General features: G+C 44.4%; 1 protein-coding gene across 1 annotated transcript; it reads left to right on the forward strand.

Annotated features, from left to right (window-relative positions):
- Window positions 1–691: 691 nt before the first annotated feature.
- On the forward strand, window positions 692–9,910 carry LOC144144946 (uncharacterized). Its single transcript, XM_077676447.1, has 4 exons — window positions 692–1,614; window positions 4,008–4,076; window positions 7,786–7,875; window positions 9,085–9,910. Exons 1-4 carry the CDS (start codon window positions 802–804, stop codon window positions 9,148–9,150), a joined length of 1,038 nt encoding a protein of 345 aa, XP_077532573.1. The 5' UTR covers window positions 692–801; the 3' UTR covers window positions 9,151–9,910.
- Window positions 9,911–12,782: the final 2,872 nt, after the last annotated feature.

The raw sequence follows: 12,782 nt of genomic DNA on the forward strand, positions 1-12,782 counted from the left end.
ATTTAGAGGGATATGCGAGTAGTTCAAAACAACTGGCATTGTGTTTATAACTGTTTTGGCCTGAAGTGAAATATTGCGCTGCTTTGACAAATGGCATGACATTCCCTGGGAAAAAAAAACAGCCCGCTGTAACATACGAGAAATTTCCGTGGGAATACGTTTCCTTGAATTTTTATAAAAATAAAGGGACAACTTTACAAGGACGCCATCTACACATAATAAGTGGTTCTCGCCGTGCATTTTATTTTCGTATTTTATCTCTGCCGTTGCTTCCGATATTTTTACTCTGTTGGTGTTTACTATTCTCAAGAAGACAGCAGTGTACTTACCATGAAATGTCAATAGAGTTTGTTGGAACAGCCGAAGCGATAAAGAATTAGTAATATTTGCGATTCAATATTTCTGGAAGGGAAAGAAAGATATGCATATCTGCATTAGAAATAAATTACGGGGAACGTACACTACGTTCTAAAATCAATTTCCTAATGGCGAATCGTCATTAAATCATGTACACTGCACACAAGGTGGCTGCGCCCTGTGCGATAGCTTCTTGCAAAGAGAACCGACTTCGGTGTGATAAGAGTCCAGCGATCAATTTCAATGCGCACGTCGAGAGTACCGGCGTCAACGACAGATATAAAACTGTACTTCGAGCAAATTTGTTCTATTACACCGGAGTTTCAAACAAGGATGGGGTCTCTGGTAGCGGAGCACTTCCGACAGGCTACGCGACTATTGCGCTGGGGTGGCGTATGGTACGTGGCCGAAGCCACGAACACGGCAAAGCCCGATACGTGTCACATGCTCCTGAGACCGTACTTCTGGTATAGCTTGCTATGTTTCTCTGTCTGGCTAGCAACCGACGTAGTGGCTGCCCTGTGGGCCGTCATGTACGGTTCCACAAGACGCGGAGCGTTTGTAAGCACGGTGTACTTGTCCACGCAAATTGTCGTCCTAATAAAGACCGTACTTGTCTGGGTGGCGCTGGCTTTCGAGGCCCGACGTCTCAGGCGCCTGATCGAGAAGTCTGCCCACTTCGAGTTCAACCGTGCAATTATCGCTGAAATACCTAAAAAGCGATTCGGAAGGCGCGAGATGCGGGTCTGGGGCCGCGTACTCGTAATGATCATGTTTATGGTGAACCGTAACATCGACACCCTGCCGCTGTTCGAAGTGGAGAATTACGTTTACGCCATCCCTATAGTGGTCGCGCTTTCTGCGTCGGCTGCGCTGTTGGTCGTTTACGACTCCCTGTACAGTACTGTGCTTAAAGCTCTAATTGAGGTTTTCACAGCCTATCTGCGGTACGAAGTCGAGGTTCTGAAGCAGGTTCGAACGGAAGCTGCCGGAGGAAGAGCCACCAAGTCTGTGGAAGACTGTCGCATCGATTTCAACGTTATTCAAAGGCTGGTGAAGGGGACTAATCAGCTGATGCGCTTCGCTCTGCTGATAGCATACGCCGGGAACCTTCTGGCACTTTGTGCCATAGTGTACCTCCTGGTGGACACGGCAAATACACCGTGGTCGGTGGTGCTCTACGCTGGCGGCTACGGGGCGCTGATGTGGTTGGACATGATCGACACCGGTGTCTCTGCGGAGGCCATGAAAGTGCAGGTAGGTTGAAATTTTGAAGTACAATTGCCAGATGTACTCCTGAATGAAAAGTATAATTTATTTAGACGCCTTTCCTCCTCGCCAGAACATTTTTCGCAATGTGGAATGCTTCTGCCTGACTAGTTCGTCAGCGACGTTTTCCCAGCAGCTTGCAAGTCTCAAATGTATATTTTCTGCGATGAGGGGTGCGCAAAATGTTCACAGAGAAAAGCGTATAGCTCCTAAAGCGCGAGAAACCTTTCAATGCATGCAGCACAGAGTTTAATTATTTTGTGCAACAAATACTGTGGAACAAATGTTAAGGATTCATCATAATAACAGCCTCTCATATAATTAACTGCTTTATTACTTGAGCTATGTTTCATTGAAACTTCAATCGATCTTTATCACTTCGACCAATCGTTCTTCAATAAACTGAAAAAAATTCAACGACAAGTGTTCTGACAGTTTTTTCGGAAAAAAACGAATATTTCAAATGTCAAACAAAAAGTTGGGCAATCGTGCGTCATATTCATTTTAGATATTAATTACATGAGTACTGCGCAATAATAATTATTCTGGCCTAATAAGTCTTTTATGGCATAATATTTTCGTGCTTAAGACATCCACAAAAAATTGAATTTGAGAAAAAAATACCGTATCACATTTCAAAAATTGCCGTAACATATCGCGAACAATGTCGTTTGCCTAACTGACTCACATATTCCAATGTTAGTATATACAGCACACGTATGTTTTTGTTTTGTAATCTACCTACTGATTTTAATACCCACTTTGTCAGTATGTGTATTAGGTATTGCCATAAAACCGACAGCAGGAGTAGAGCCTACTTCAAAAGCAACTTAAAGTAGAATTAAATATATTAGGTGAATCACATAAAATGGCTTTTTATCGCGGTCTGATGCTTTTTTATCTCCGTATGGTGTGCCAAATGGCAATGAAGATAACGGCTCAATTCAAGTTAAATATTTTTCTTTATAGAAAGAGTGTTATTTTCGCACCGAGTTGGTGCTTTGTTATAGAAAAAACTGTTCCACCAGGCTCTACATTAACACTACGGCATTCATTTAAAGGATGCAAAGGGCACTGTAAGCTTTAAGGTAAAGCGTAAAAAAAAACTGGGTGGGAAATTCCGCCGACAGCAGCTGTCTGCAAGTGTAATAAAACGATATCAATTCGCACGTGCCGAGAACTTGAGGCAGGATAGCAAAGAAGGAAGCTAACAGTTTATAGGCGTCATTGAACATGCCCAAGAAAACATTCCATACATGCCTCAAAACCGGCGGAACCGGAGTTCAAGTGTGTACTTTGGTTTCATAGAGGAATTCGAATGGACTTCAGAAATGGTGTTAGGGTTAGAACGGCGGTTTAAATTTGGATGATAGTAAAGTTTAACGCACCGACCTTAAATCTGGGCTATGACAGGTGACGTAGAGGAGCGCATCGGACAAATCTGGAGATCTTTAGCATGGGTCGAAATACTGACACCTGGGCGTTTTCGCTTTTCCCCTGTATCAGAAAAGCAGCGACCGAGGCGAGTACTGAACCTTTTGTCCATGGGCTCAGCAGCACAGTGCCTTAGCCAAAGAGTCACTGGTTTAAATTGTGTCTCGCGTTACTGCGCCATGTATCATCGTAAGGCAGCGCACCTTCAGACCGAAGGGGATTGCCCGCATGTCTTCGAAGCATCGGCAAACGTCGTTATCGTAGAGAATAGCATGGAAATCATGTGTTCTCAAGCGGGTTCACTCATTCAGAGGTAGGTGGGGTGGATATAGTTCAGACCACATGTGGGGGGTATTAGTACAAAGCACTTCAAAGGATTGGTGTTCCATTATGCGCCTTCTTCTGCATTGAGACGTGAGTAGTTTGAACAGACACCTAATGTCACCTATACGATGGGAATTTTATACCATCTTTGCGGGTGGACACAAAACTGCCAAGAACTTATGCCGGAACACCACTTTTCAATACGTGTCCGGCACTGCTTCGTTCGCTGTTTTCTCGTTCTCCAGCTTTTGGCGTTCCGCACATGTTTTTCGCCATTGCAATAGATGTGTTGCCGGAGAGCCACCGTCTGCATTTATGTTGTTTTATTTTTGAATTTTTCTTTCCAAGGCTTTTTCCATCGCCGGTTAACAATCGGGGAGCCAAACGTACGGCTTGCTGGTGATGTTGCTCACTAGCTTCTGCTTAGTCTAAACGATAATGCTTTTTGAAAATATTTGACAAGCTCAATTAGCGAATGAATACTGATTTGGTGAGAAGTGAACCGAAATATTGTAATTTAGCAGTCGTCAAAGGGACGTATGCGAGGATTTTGCTGATTACAGGTGCAGTTACACTTTGTGGTAAATTATAATTGCACCAACTGTGGTGTGTATATTTTGCAGTCTTCAAGAATGAAGTGGCTGCTTCAGTCGATGCCATTTCAGGGCTTGCCGGATGGCTTCGCCAAGCAGGTAAAGAAGCGCAACTTACTGTGGTAACATGTTTTCGCGTTGACTGTCTCTGTAAAACAGGAAGTACCTTGAAATATATTATGTAAAGAAGTTTGGCGACGGTAGTAATGACACGTTTAGAGAGGGAAGTTGTGCAAGCGTGGCACTGGGATAACTGAGGCGCAAAATAGGGCGAACACTGAAGTCGAATGCGGAGGCGACCGACGCAGGACATCTACTGCATATTACAAAACAAAACATACACCGGTAAACTCGCCGGCAATGCAAAAACCCATCCTTCTACGGATATCACACTACTATACACAATTATGAAGCAACAGAAGTTTGATGTGGATGAGTTGATGAATACACTGAGGAAACAAGCGCACAGGACGTACGAAGGAACGCAGTACAACAGACGGGCGCTAATGTGCAAGTAATGTTTTATTTACAAACACAAAATAATCTTTCTACGTGGGAAAGGATATTACATCGCATGCAGTCATGTCGGGACGATTTTCCTGTTGCCTAGAAAAAGCTATCTTCTTATCGGAAAACAGCACAGACGGGAAGCTTATGCACTTGTCGCCGGCCCGCGCGCTATGACAAGCTTCCAGTATCTCTCTTTCAGGCTTGTCTCTGCATCATGCAAGAGAATGTGTATCATTAAGAATCGGTTTTCACTGGCAACGCTTGGAATGGTCCAGCGAATGTCCTCCAGCATTATTATTACCAGCCCAGTTGTGTTCTCGTGCCCTTTCATTGCAAAAACGGCCAGTGGGCCCGATATACACTAGTTTGCACTTCAGCGTAATTTCATAAACCACATTCCTCATACATTGCCTGTACTGCACTGCCTCTTTTTTATAGCAAGGGCTTGTCTCCACCTTGTTCATCACCGGGAACATCTTAGCCCAGTTGTATGGTTCACTGAAAACGTCACGTTATGCCTTTGTAAAACTTTAAGATTGTGAGATACCCTACGACAATACTGAGTTACATGCACTCTTAATGTCAACAGGGTTTCCACGCCTTCCTTTTCCCATCTGAAGAAGCGTATGACAAACGATGGATATCATCTGCGATGGAAATACTGCTTTGCTCAGTATAGCTACTGGTTATTGAAGCTTCTTTTCTTTTTGTGTTCACAAGACATGCCTATTGGTTCTCTTAGATACGGCAACGGCACTCGTCTTTTAGTTAGTTTAAAATGGGAGCTGTCGTTCGAAGTTGTACCTTGTTGTACCGAAATCGTTTGAAGTCGTACCTCCAGTAAGGAGGTAGCATTTTTGATGCAATAAAAACATCATCCTGACACAACTGCAGGCGGTGTAATTTAGCTTACCATGTATAAAAAACCATTGTTTGTTCAAATAAATATTTAGTTGGAAGTAAGTGCCCATCTGTTGTACTGTGTTCCTATCGGCCATGTTTCACACTTTTGTTTATTGTAGTATGCAAATTTTTATTAAGATAACCGGGTTCTTTTTTTGACAGTGCTAGTGAAAGGGTGGTCACACATCTGTTTACTGAATTGCTAAGTGTGACTGCTACTTAAAAATTCTCTATATATCTGCGCATGGAAGCTATGCAAGACCGTTGTGTTTTGAAACTCTGGCGTACAGTGCCGTAGCCAGTGGGTGTTTCATTGCCAGAACTCTCCCCCCCCCCCAAAAAAAACAAAACAAATCTAAGCGGAGCTTTCCCCCCATTGTCCAGTCCGTATTTTGGGCTTTTTTCGTGCGCTCTGATCACACCCTGCAGTAGTGTATTAATATGTAAAAGCAAGAAAGGAAGGTAGGAAAAAACGTTTGTGCCCTTCCACTCTGCGAAAAAGGATGACCTGTGAAGTTCGACGCACTAAACGAAAAGCACGAAACAAAAAGCGTGTGTTTGTAATTTGCGATCAAGCAATTAGCACTGAGCCCAATAAAATTTTGAAGGACTCGAGATTTATTCTATTGATAAAACATGGAGCCGTCTGTTTCTTTCACGCGTTTTAGGTATCTCATTGGAGAGTTTTAGCTGACCGTTTTTCACGGTCCGCTCCGCTCCGATAGCAAGCGGAAGCGCCATTGCGCATGCGTGGCGCGCTTGGCCGCGAAGGGCATTGGCTCCGGTTGCGCTGACCGTGCCGCCGATACGGGAGCGGACCGTCGAAAACGGTCAGCTAAAACTCTCTATTATCTGCGTAACACACCAACCCAATCCGCTCGACCAGTGAGCACACCGGAAAGATCGCATTGGAACGGCGGACGCACATGTTTAATCCTTCCGCCAGCAAAACGAATACGTCATCAGTGAGGGCATAAAACCTACAACAGCGCGTGCACTACCCCCACCCCCCCTCCTCTCCGCTCCAAGTTCGTGCCTGATAAACCGGCAACCAGTTATGTGCGCGTGCTTAGAAGTGAAAGGCGCCGCCTACATTGTCGCTCTGAGAGCTATGCAAGCTGAAGGAGAAATATAGGCACGCTTCAATGTTTCTGTTTATCCGGGAGAGGTTTCCAGCCACTCGCAGAGCTGGAACTTGCGGTGGAAACGGCCGTGGCAGCGGCTTTATCTTGCTTTCGCACCCTTTCGCACTCTGTTCTGGCAGACGCTCATTCGATTCTCGGTGTTCTACCTCCGTGCGAATGACGCGCGAAAAGCATAGACCAGGCGACCCGTTAACGGGAAGCGTTGGCGCTGCGCTTAGTAATGACAATCCCTTGGACGACGCCGGGCCCGCGTCGCGGCGCTTAGTCTTTTGGCAGGCGCATATAAAGATTTTCCTATTCCTACTCCTACGTGCGGCTGTCTACAGGGAGTTAAAATCCGGAAGCACTCGAGCTTTATTGTAGTACAGAAACATGGAGGTGCCCATTTCCGTCCTGCGTCGTGGGCATTTCACTGTCTGTGTAATACCCCAACCTGAATCCAAATCGGATGACCATTGAGGACAGCTGAGAGGTCGCGTCGAGTTGCCTTACTTCAAGGTTTAAATTTTCCGCCAGCACAACGCCCAAATCATCGGTAGCGACATAAAGACTAGCTGTGCTTGCACGCCCCCCTGTTTCCAACCCCAACTAGTGCCCGCATAAACGGGCATACGATGATGGTCCCGTGCCTAGGCGTGATATACAGGGGCGAAAATGTCGTTCCGAAAGCCTTTCATGCTGAAAAAAGATTTATAGGCATAGGTTGGCGTTCGAAGCGGCCAAGTTGGCCTGGCAACCGCTGATAATGGTGCAACCGCCATTATGAGCTGATTGGACAGCTTGTGAAAGGGGCATCGGTTGTACCGAAGGGAATAACAGTTGCACAAGCAGGGCCAGGGGTCTCGAGAGAATTTTGAACACACTGGCATTTTTCTTTTCCCCTCTTCGAGAAAGATGGTCGTTGCGGCCGGGAATCGAACCCACGTCCTTGTGCCCAGTAGCACAGCGCCTTAGCCAACGAGCCAACGCGGCAGGTGGGAGCCCGATTTCACGCACGCGCCGTGTGTCCTGAGATGTTATCAGATCTTTTCGGTGAGCCAACCGGCACATTGGAAATGCATTCATTTTTTTACACAAGTCAATTGGTCTCCTTAAGAAAGTGTTTGCTTTAATAAAACGGAGCTTTTCATAAACAAGTGATTGAGTTTTTTGGGCAGATTCAGCGCTGTTCCCAAGATTTCCTTTAGGTAAAGGAAAGATTACTGGCTTCTTATTTGTAAGAAGTTATAAATTGAATGTCCTTCTCCCAGGTCCGCTTTCTGCACGACATCGTCGACGATTCAGCTATGTACTTTACAGCCAGCGGGTTCTTTCGCATCAACTTGCCTCAGCTTGTATCAGTAAGTGGCATTGCAGAAAATTTCACGCCATATTGATTTCGGCACTGACCTCTGTAGTTAGGTAAACCTGTACTCTGCGTGAAGAAGCCTGAGCGAAGGAATGTCGCATCAGCAAGAGAGATGAGCGCTCATTAACACTCCTAGGCAATGTCTAAACATGCACGCAATATTATTCCTGGCAGATAGATAGAAACTGGAAGACAGACAGCTAGATAGGTAGAAAATTTATTAGTAATGAATTTTTATGTATGTGTCTCGTTCTCGCTGTAGTTCGTAAAGAACCACGCTTATGGGCAATCAGTTTTAGAAGTGGAAGTCGCAAATACCCTGCGTTATTGTTTCCAGATTCCTACATGATGCGTGTCTGATTAGAAAACTGAGTGTAAATGGCATGCTCCCATGCGGGTAATCGGCTGTACGTGCTTTTGGTTCCTGGTAACTGTTCCATCATTCCCAGCGAGTTCCTGAAGGTATCTAGAAGGACCAATTTGGTTACCGAAACCGCGAAACAGCCGTTCCCGCGTGTTGATAAGCATTAAGAAATGAACTCAAAATATAATAATGAAGAGTACGAGCCGAGAATGTGGTCGACTTTATGCTTGACTCTGAGTAAAAGTTAGGCTTCTGTACTCGTGAATCCTTCGGGGCATGTCCCTGGACACATCACGTGCGGCAGCGCCTGTTCTACCGCGGTGTGTGGCAGCATACAGTCCCTATTGTAAAGCATTGTTCAACACAACACCGCGAATATACGCTACCCAGCACTTGCACGTCAGTTTTCTAGAATAACTTCAGAAACTGCCCAGTGTATCTGCGTTAGGGCGTAGTTCCAAGCTTCGTGGTCTCATGACGTACATTTGAGCCAGCTGCTTGACGTACAACGATCTGAGTGAGTACTTTTCCAAATTTATATTGAATTTCAACGTGGGCGTAACATTCAGTACCTTGAAATTTAGAGCGACATGCGAAGCAGCGAAGCACTCAAACTTGACGTTAGGCGTAACGTCGAGTCCATTCCTCCACTACGTATCGATATTTACGCAAGCGAGAAATCACACAAAAAAACAGGAGACTTCGGGAATGAATATTCATGAATAAAGATTCAACACGTTCACACCGAATCGGTCGATGTAGGGTAGCAGTACTATTCTACTAAGCGCACATTTGCCTGATTCATTTGGCTCATAATTTCCTTTACTTTTTTTTCAGATGGGAAGCAACATCATAACGTACACCGTCATTCTGGTCCAAACGAGGACAGAACTCGACACGTGAAGTGACGGGAGTGTCTACAGAACATGGTGTCCGTCCTCGTTCCAAAAATATGTGAGAAGCCATAACGGGGGACGTAACACAATATTCCGCGCCCTATGATGTGGGCTGGTTTTCCTTCATGTACGAGCAAGCACCTTCAGTTTTACACTGTAGGAAATATACGTGTGCCATCAAAGAGCTGGAGCCACGAGATTCATATTCTTATAAACTTGCCTACCAGCTTTGGCCGCTGCGGCCTTTCCATTGACATGAAATTCGCAATGCCGCACTACGGATTTCAGAACATTCTGTGAAAATTACAGAATATGAGACAGAAAAGAGCGAGATCGTCCTATTGCACCTTGCTGCGCGCCACCATAAACGTTACTGTAATTGCAAATGTAGCTTTAATACAAACGGTATGCTGGATATCATATAAGCGTTAAAGCAGATCATAAGCTCATTGTATGGAACAAGACAGCTTCTTTGTTGCCAGGTGGTGTTCGTGCCAGCCTTGTGATTGCCTTCACCAATTACCCGCACCCCTTGAAAAACTGCGAGTAATGAGTTTTTCGCACAACAGTTTCTTTGTAGATGCTCCTTGTAGATGCTCCAATATTCCTTTGTAGATGCTAGATGCTAATATTTCTTTGTAGATGCTCCTTGTAGATGCTCCAATATTCCTTTATAGATGCTAAAATAACGCAATCACCTGTGAACGCAACCGCGGTTCGCAACTTATTTGCAGCGGAACCGAAGCATGACCACATAAAATCCTGCTTTTCTTTAAACTCCTTCCTTCTGTGCATTTGAAAATAAAGTTCACTTGATGTAATATTACTGTTTTAGATTGCTCTGCTTGAAACTCACAACAATCGGTAGTCACTTAATTTTGTTTTGCAACGCCACTGACTTTGTAAATGTGGTTTTGATGTTAGAAAGAAGCATAATATACTACGAGAGAAAAGTTTGCTCGAAAGATGGAGCTGAAACCCGCACACAACGTACTGTTTTGTCGTTGCCGTCTTTTTTTGTGGCTTTTTTTGTCATGAAAAAAGAAGTCTGCGAAATTTAACAAGTAGTTGTTTCGCTCCGTTTTAGCCCACTATAATTCGGGGATGAAAAATGATCGCCTACAGCCTTCCGTTCCCAGCAAAGCGCATGTTGCCTATATTTGTCAAAAGAAACATGACCAAACATTTTTTTCACACGCTCCTCTTGCCACTCCCTCAAAAAATTAAAAGCTGGACAACGTCATATATGCCCCATGCATTTGCAGTCCCCAAAATAAAAAAAAAATGTTAGCTCGCTTAATAAGGCTCGTAAGGACCTAAATGTTATTACAAGAAGCACGGTGGAGGGAACAATAAAATATGTCTTTATGCTTAGAAAGGTAGCATAGCGTATTGCAATTCTGGTTGTTTTACAAGGATTCTTCATCATAGTCGCGTTTGCAATTCTCCACAGGAGTTTATTCGCAACAGGATGATTCTGAAATTCTGTTATTGTTCATCGCGCAGGGTCTTAGGCCCTCTGTGTTTCTGGGCCCCATGAGCACAAAACTGCCAAAATACGTACTAGAATAACCCTAGGAAGGAATTTAGAGTTCAATAAAAGCGTATATCAAGGTGTATTTCAGGAGCCGAGTTAGGTTACATTCTAACGCCTTAGCTTGTGACTTTACTGTCAAACACTACCTCACGCATTGCACCAGCTGCTCAGAAACCTTCAGTGGGCACTTTTTGTTTACTCGCCATCTCCAATGTGCGTCGGTCTGACCGAAGCAACAGTACATCAAGCCGGAACTGCTGTCTCAGTCCAGCGAAACATTTTTGCTTAAATCCACAAAGTGAATATTTTGGATTAAGCTTTTGAGATATGTGTTTAGACCGGCTCCGCCATAACCACTGCTATTGAAAGATCTTTTTTTGCAGACAAATAATGCAGGTAATTAATCATGGTAAACGAAAAACTTTATTAGCTAAATATCTCATGAAAGGAATATAAATGCAAGGGAATGGTGCCGTGCTGCTTCTGCTGACAAAGAGCCAGCATTGCAAGTATGGATGGTTTTTGATAGCTAAAATGAGAGCGACGGTACTCAATTTACTTCAATTTTGGCGTTCAAGCCGCCCTTGACAATAAACGAGACGCCTACTATCTAGTCAAGGCCCACAGCTATCGGGGTTACAACACCACCAGGAAACTGTTATTCAACTTGGGACTCCCTGGAGATGCATTTAGTTCTTGAAGGTAATGATCATGGTACATTCCCGTAATAATTGACTTGTGCTTTCTGCGAACACAAACAAGCACTTGACAACATTACTGTATTCATGAATTTTCAGTAGTTTACAAGCGGCATCGATATTGTAATAAAAAGGGAATATTTACCTTCATTGTATTGGTATACTTTTAACACATACACCGCACGACGAGGTGAATGGAAGTAAAAAGAAATAATAGTGTAGATGCATAATACAGGTTCCTGAGTTTCCGTTTTATTAAAACGTCTATTGTTTGATTTCGCTATTATAGACAACACAGGATAATTATTTTGTTTATAAATGTAATTAAGATATACATAGAGGGAATGTACGCAATTATGATGCAGACACCAAGAATCTAAGGTGTTATATCAAGGGTATTGCTTGCAATATCAAGTGCGAAAAAATTTCAAGAAAAAGTATTTACTCAAAAGTGCTTAGGGTGAGCAATCAGAAGCAATTGTTCTGTTTTTTCACTAGTTTGTACTTCAGCCCGGTGAGTACATTTCCCCGTCAAGTATGGTCAAACTGCCATTCAATGTGCAATTGACATTTACTTTGGAACATAACTTTGATCGATTGAATAAACATCTATTGAAACCGACAGACGACGTTTTTACGGTCCGCGACATGGGCCTCTCGTCGTTCCGAAGGTGGTGTGGCTTCTTGGCTAGGGACGAAAGCTCGCCGTTGCCGGCCCGCAACCCCACCTCCCCTCATCATTCCTCTCGCCACGGAGCAAGAATTACAGAAGAGGCGCAACAGTGCGTGCTCCGGCGGCGCGATAAAGTCACGGTGCCGTGCGCGGCACCGATGCGCCCTTGGTCACAAGGCGTCAAAGGGAAGACGCGCGCGGCGAGCTTTCCGAAAAGGCTCGTTGGTTTAAGGTCAGTCAGTGCATAGCCGGCTCCGGGTGCCGTCATAGACAGACGACGCTGACGAATCCCTCACGCGACTGGATTTTCATTGGAGTCGGTTTGCAGGGGAAGAAATCTTCGCGTTCTAAACATTTTTGTCGTTAAACCAACGGGCTTTGATTTTTTTAGAACGCGAAACCTACAATAAAAAAGACATGTGGTTTAAAAGCTAGGTTTGATTATTTTTATTGAATGATGGTTCTCATCCTCTATGCCATTAGTTCATATTTAGACTGTCCTAACTTCCCCGCACTGCCTGTGCAACATAGAAACCGCGTGCATATCTGAGAAGCCCGCGAGAGGCGAGAGCGGCGGGAGTGAACCACTCGTGGCGAGAAAACGGCGTCGGCAGACGTCGTCTGCTCCGGGATTCCTTCTAGTACTTCATTTGAAGCGCGGTACGGCTTGTAACTAGGGCAGTGTTCATTAACAACTGCTGCTAAAATGTCCAGCACTTCTATTTATCTAT

The sequence above is a fragment of the Haemaphysalis longicornis genome, unplaced genomic scaffold, assembly GCF_048455015.1.
Source record: "Haemaphysalis longicornis isolate Haplotype H1 unplaced genomic scaffold, Haemaphysalis longicornis Haplotype H1 scaffold_7, whole genome shotgun sequence".
Classification (NCBI taxonomy): Eukaryota; Metazoa; Arthropoda; class Arachnida; order Ixodida; family Ixodidae; genus Haemaphysalis; species Haemaphysalis longicornis.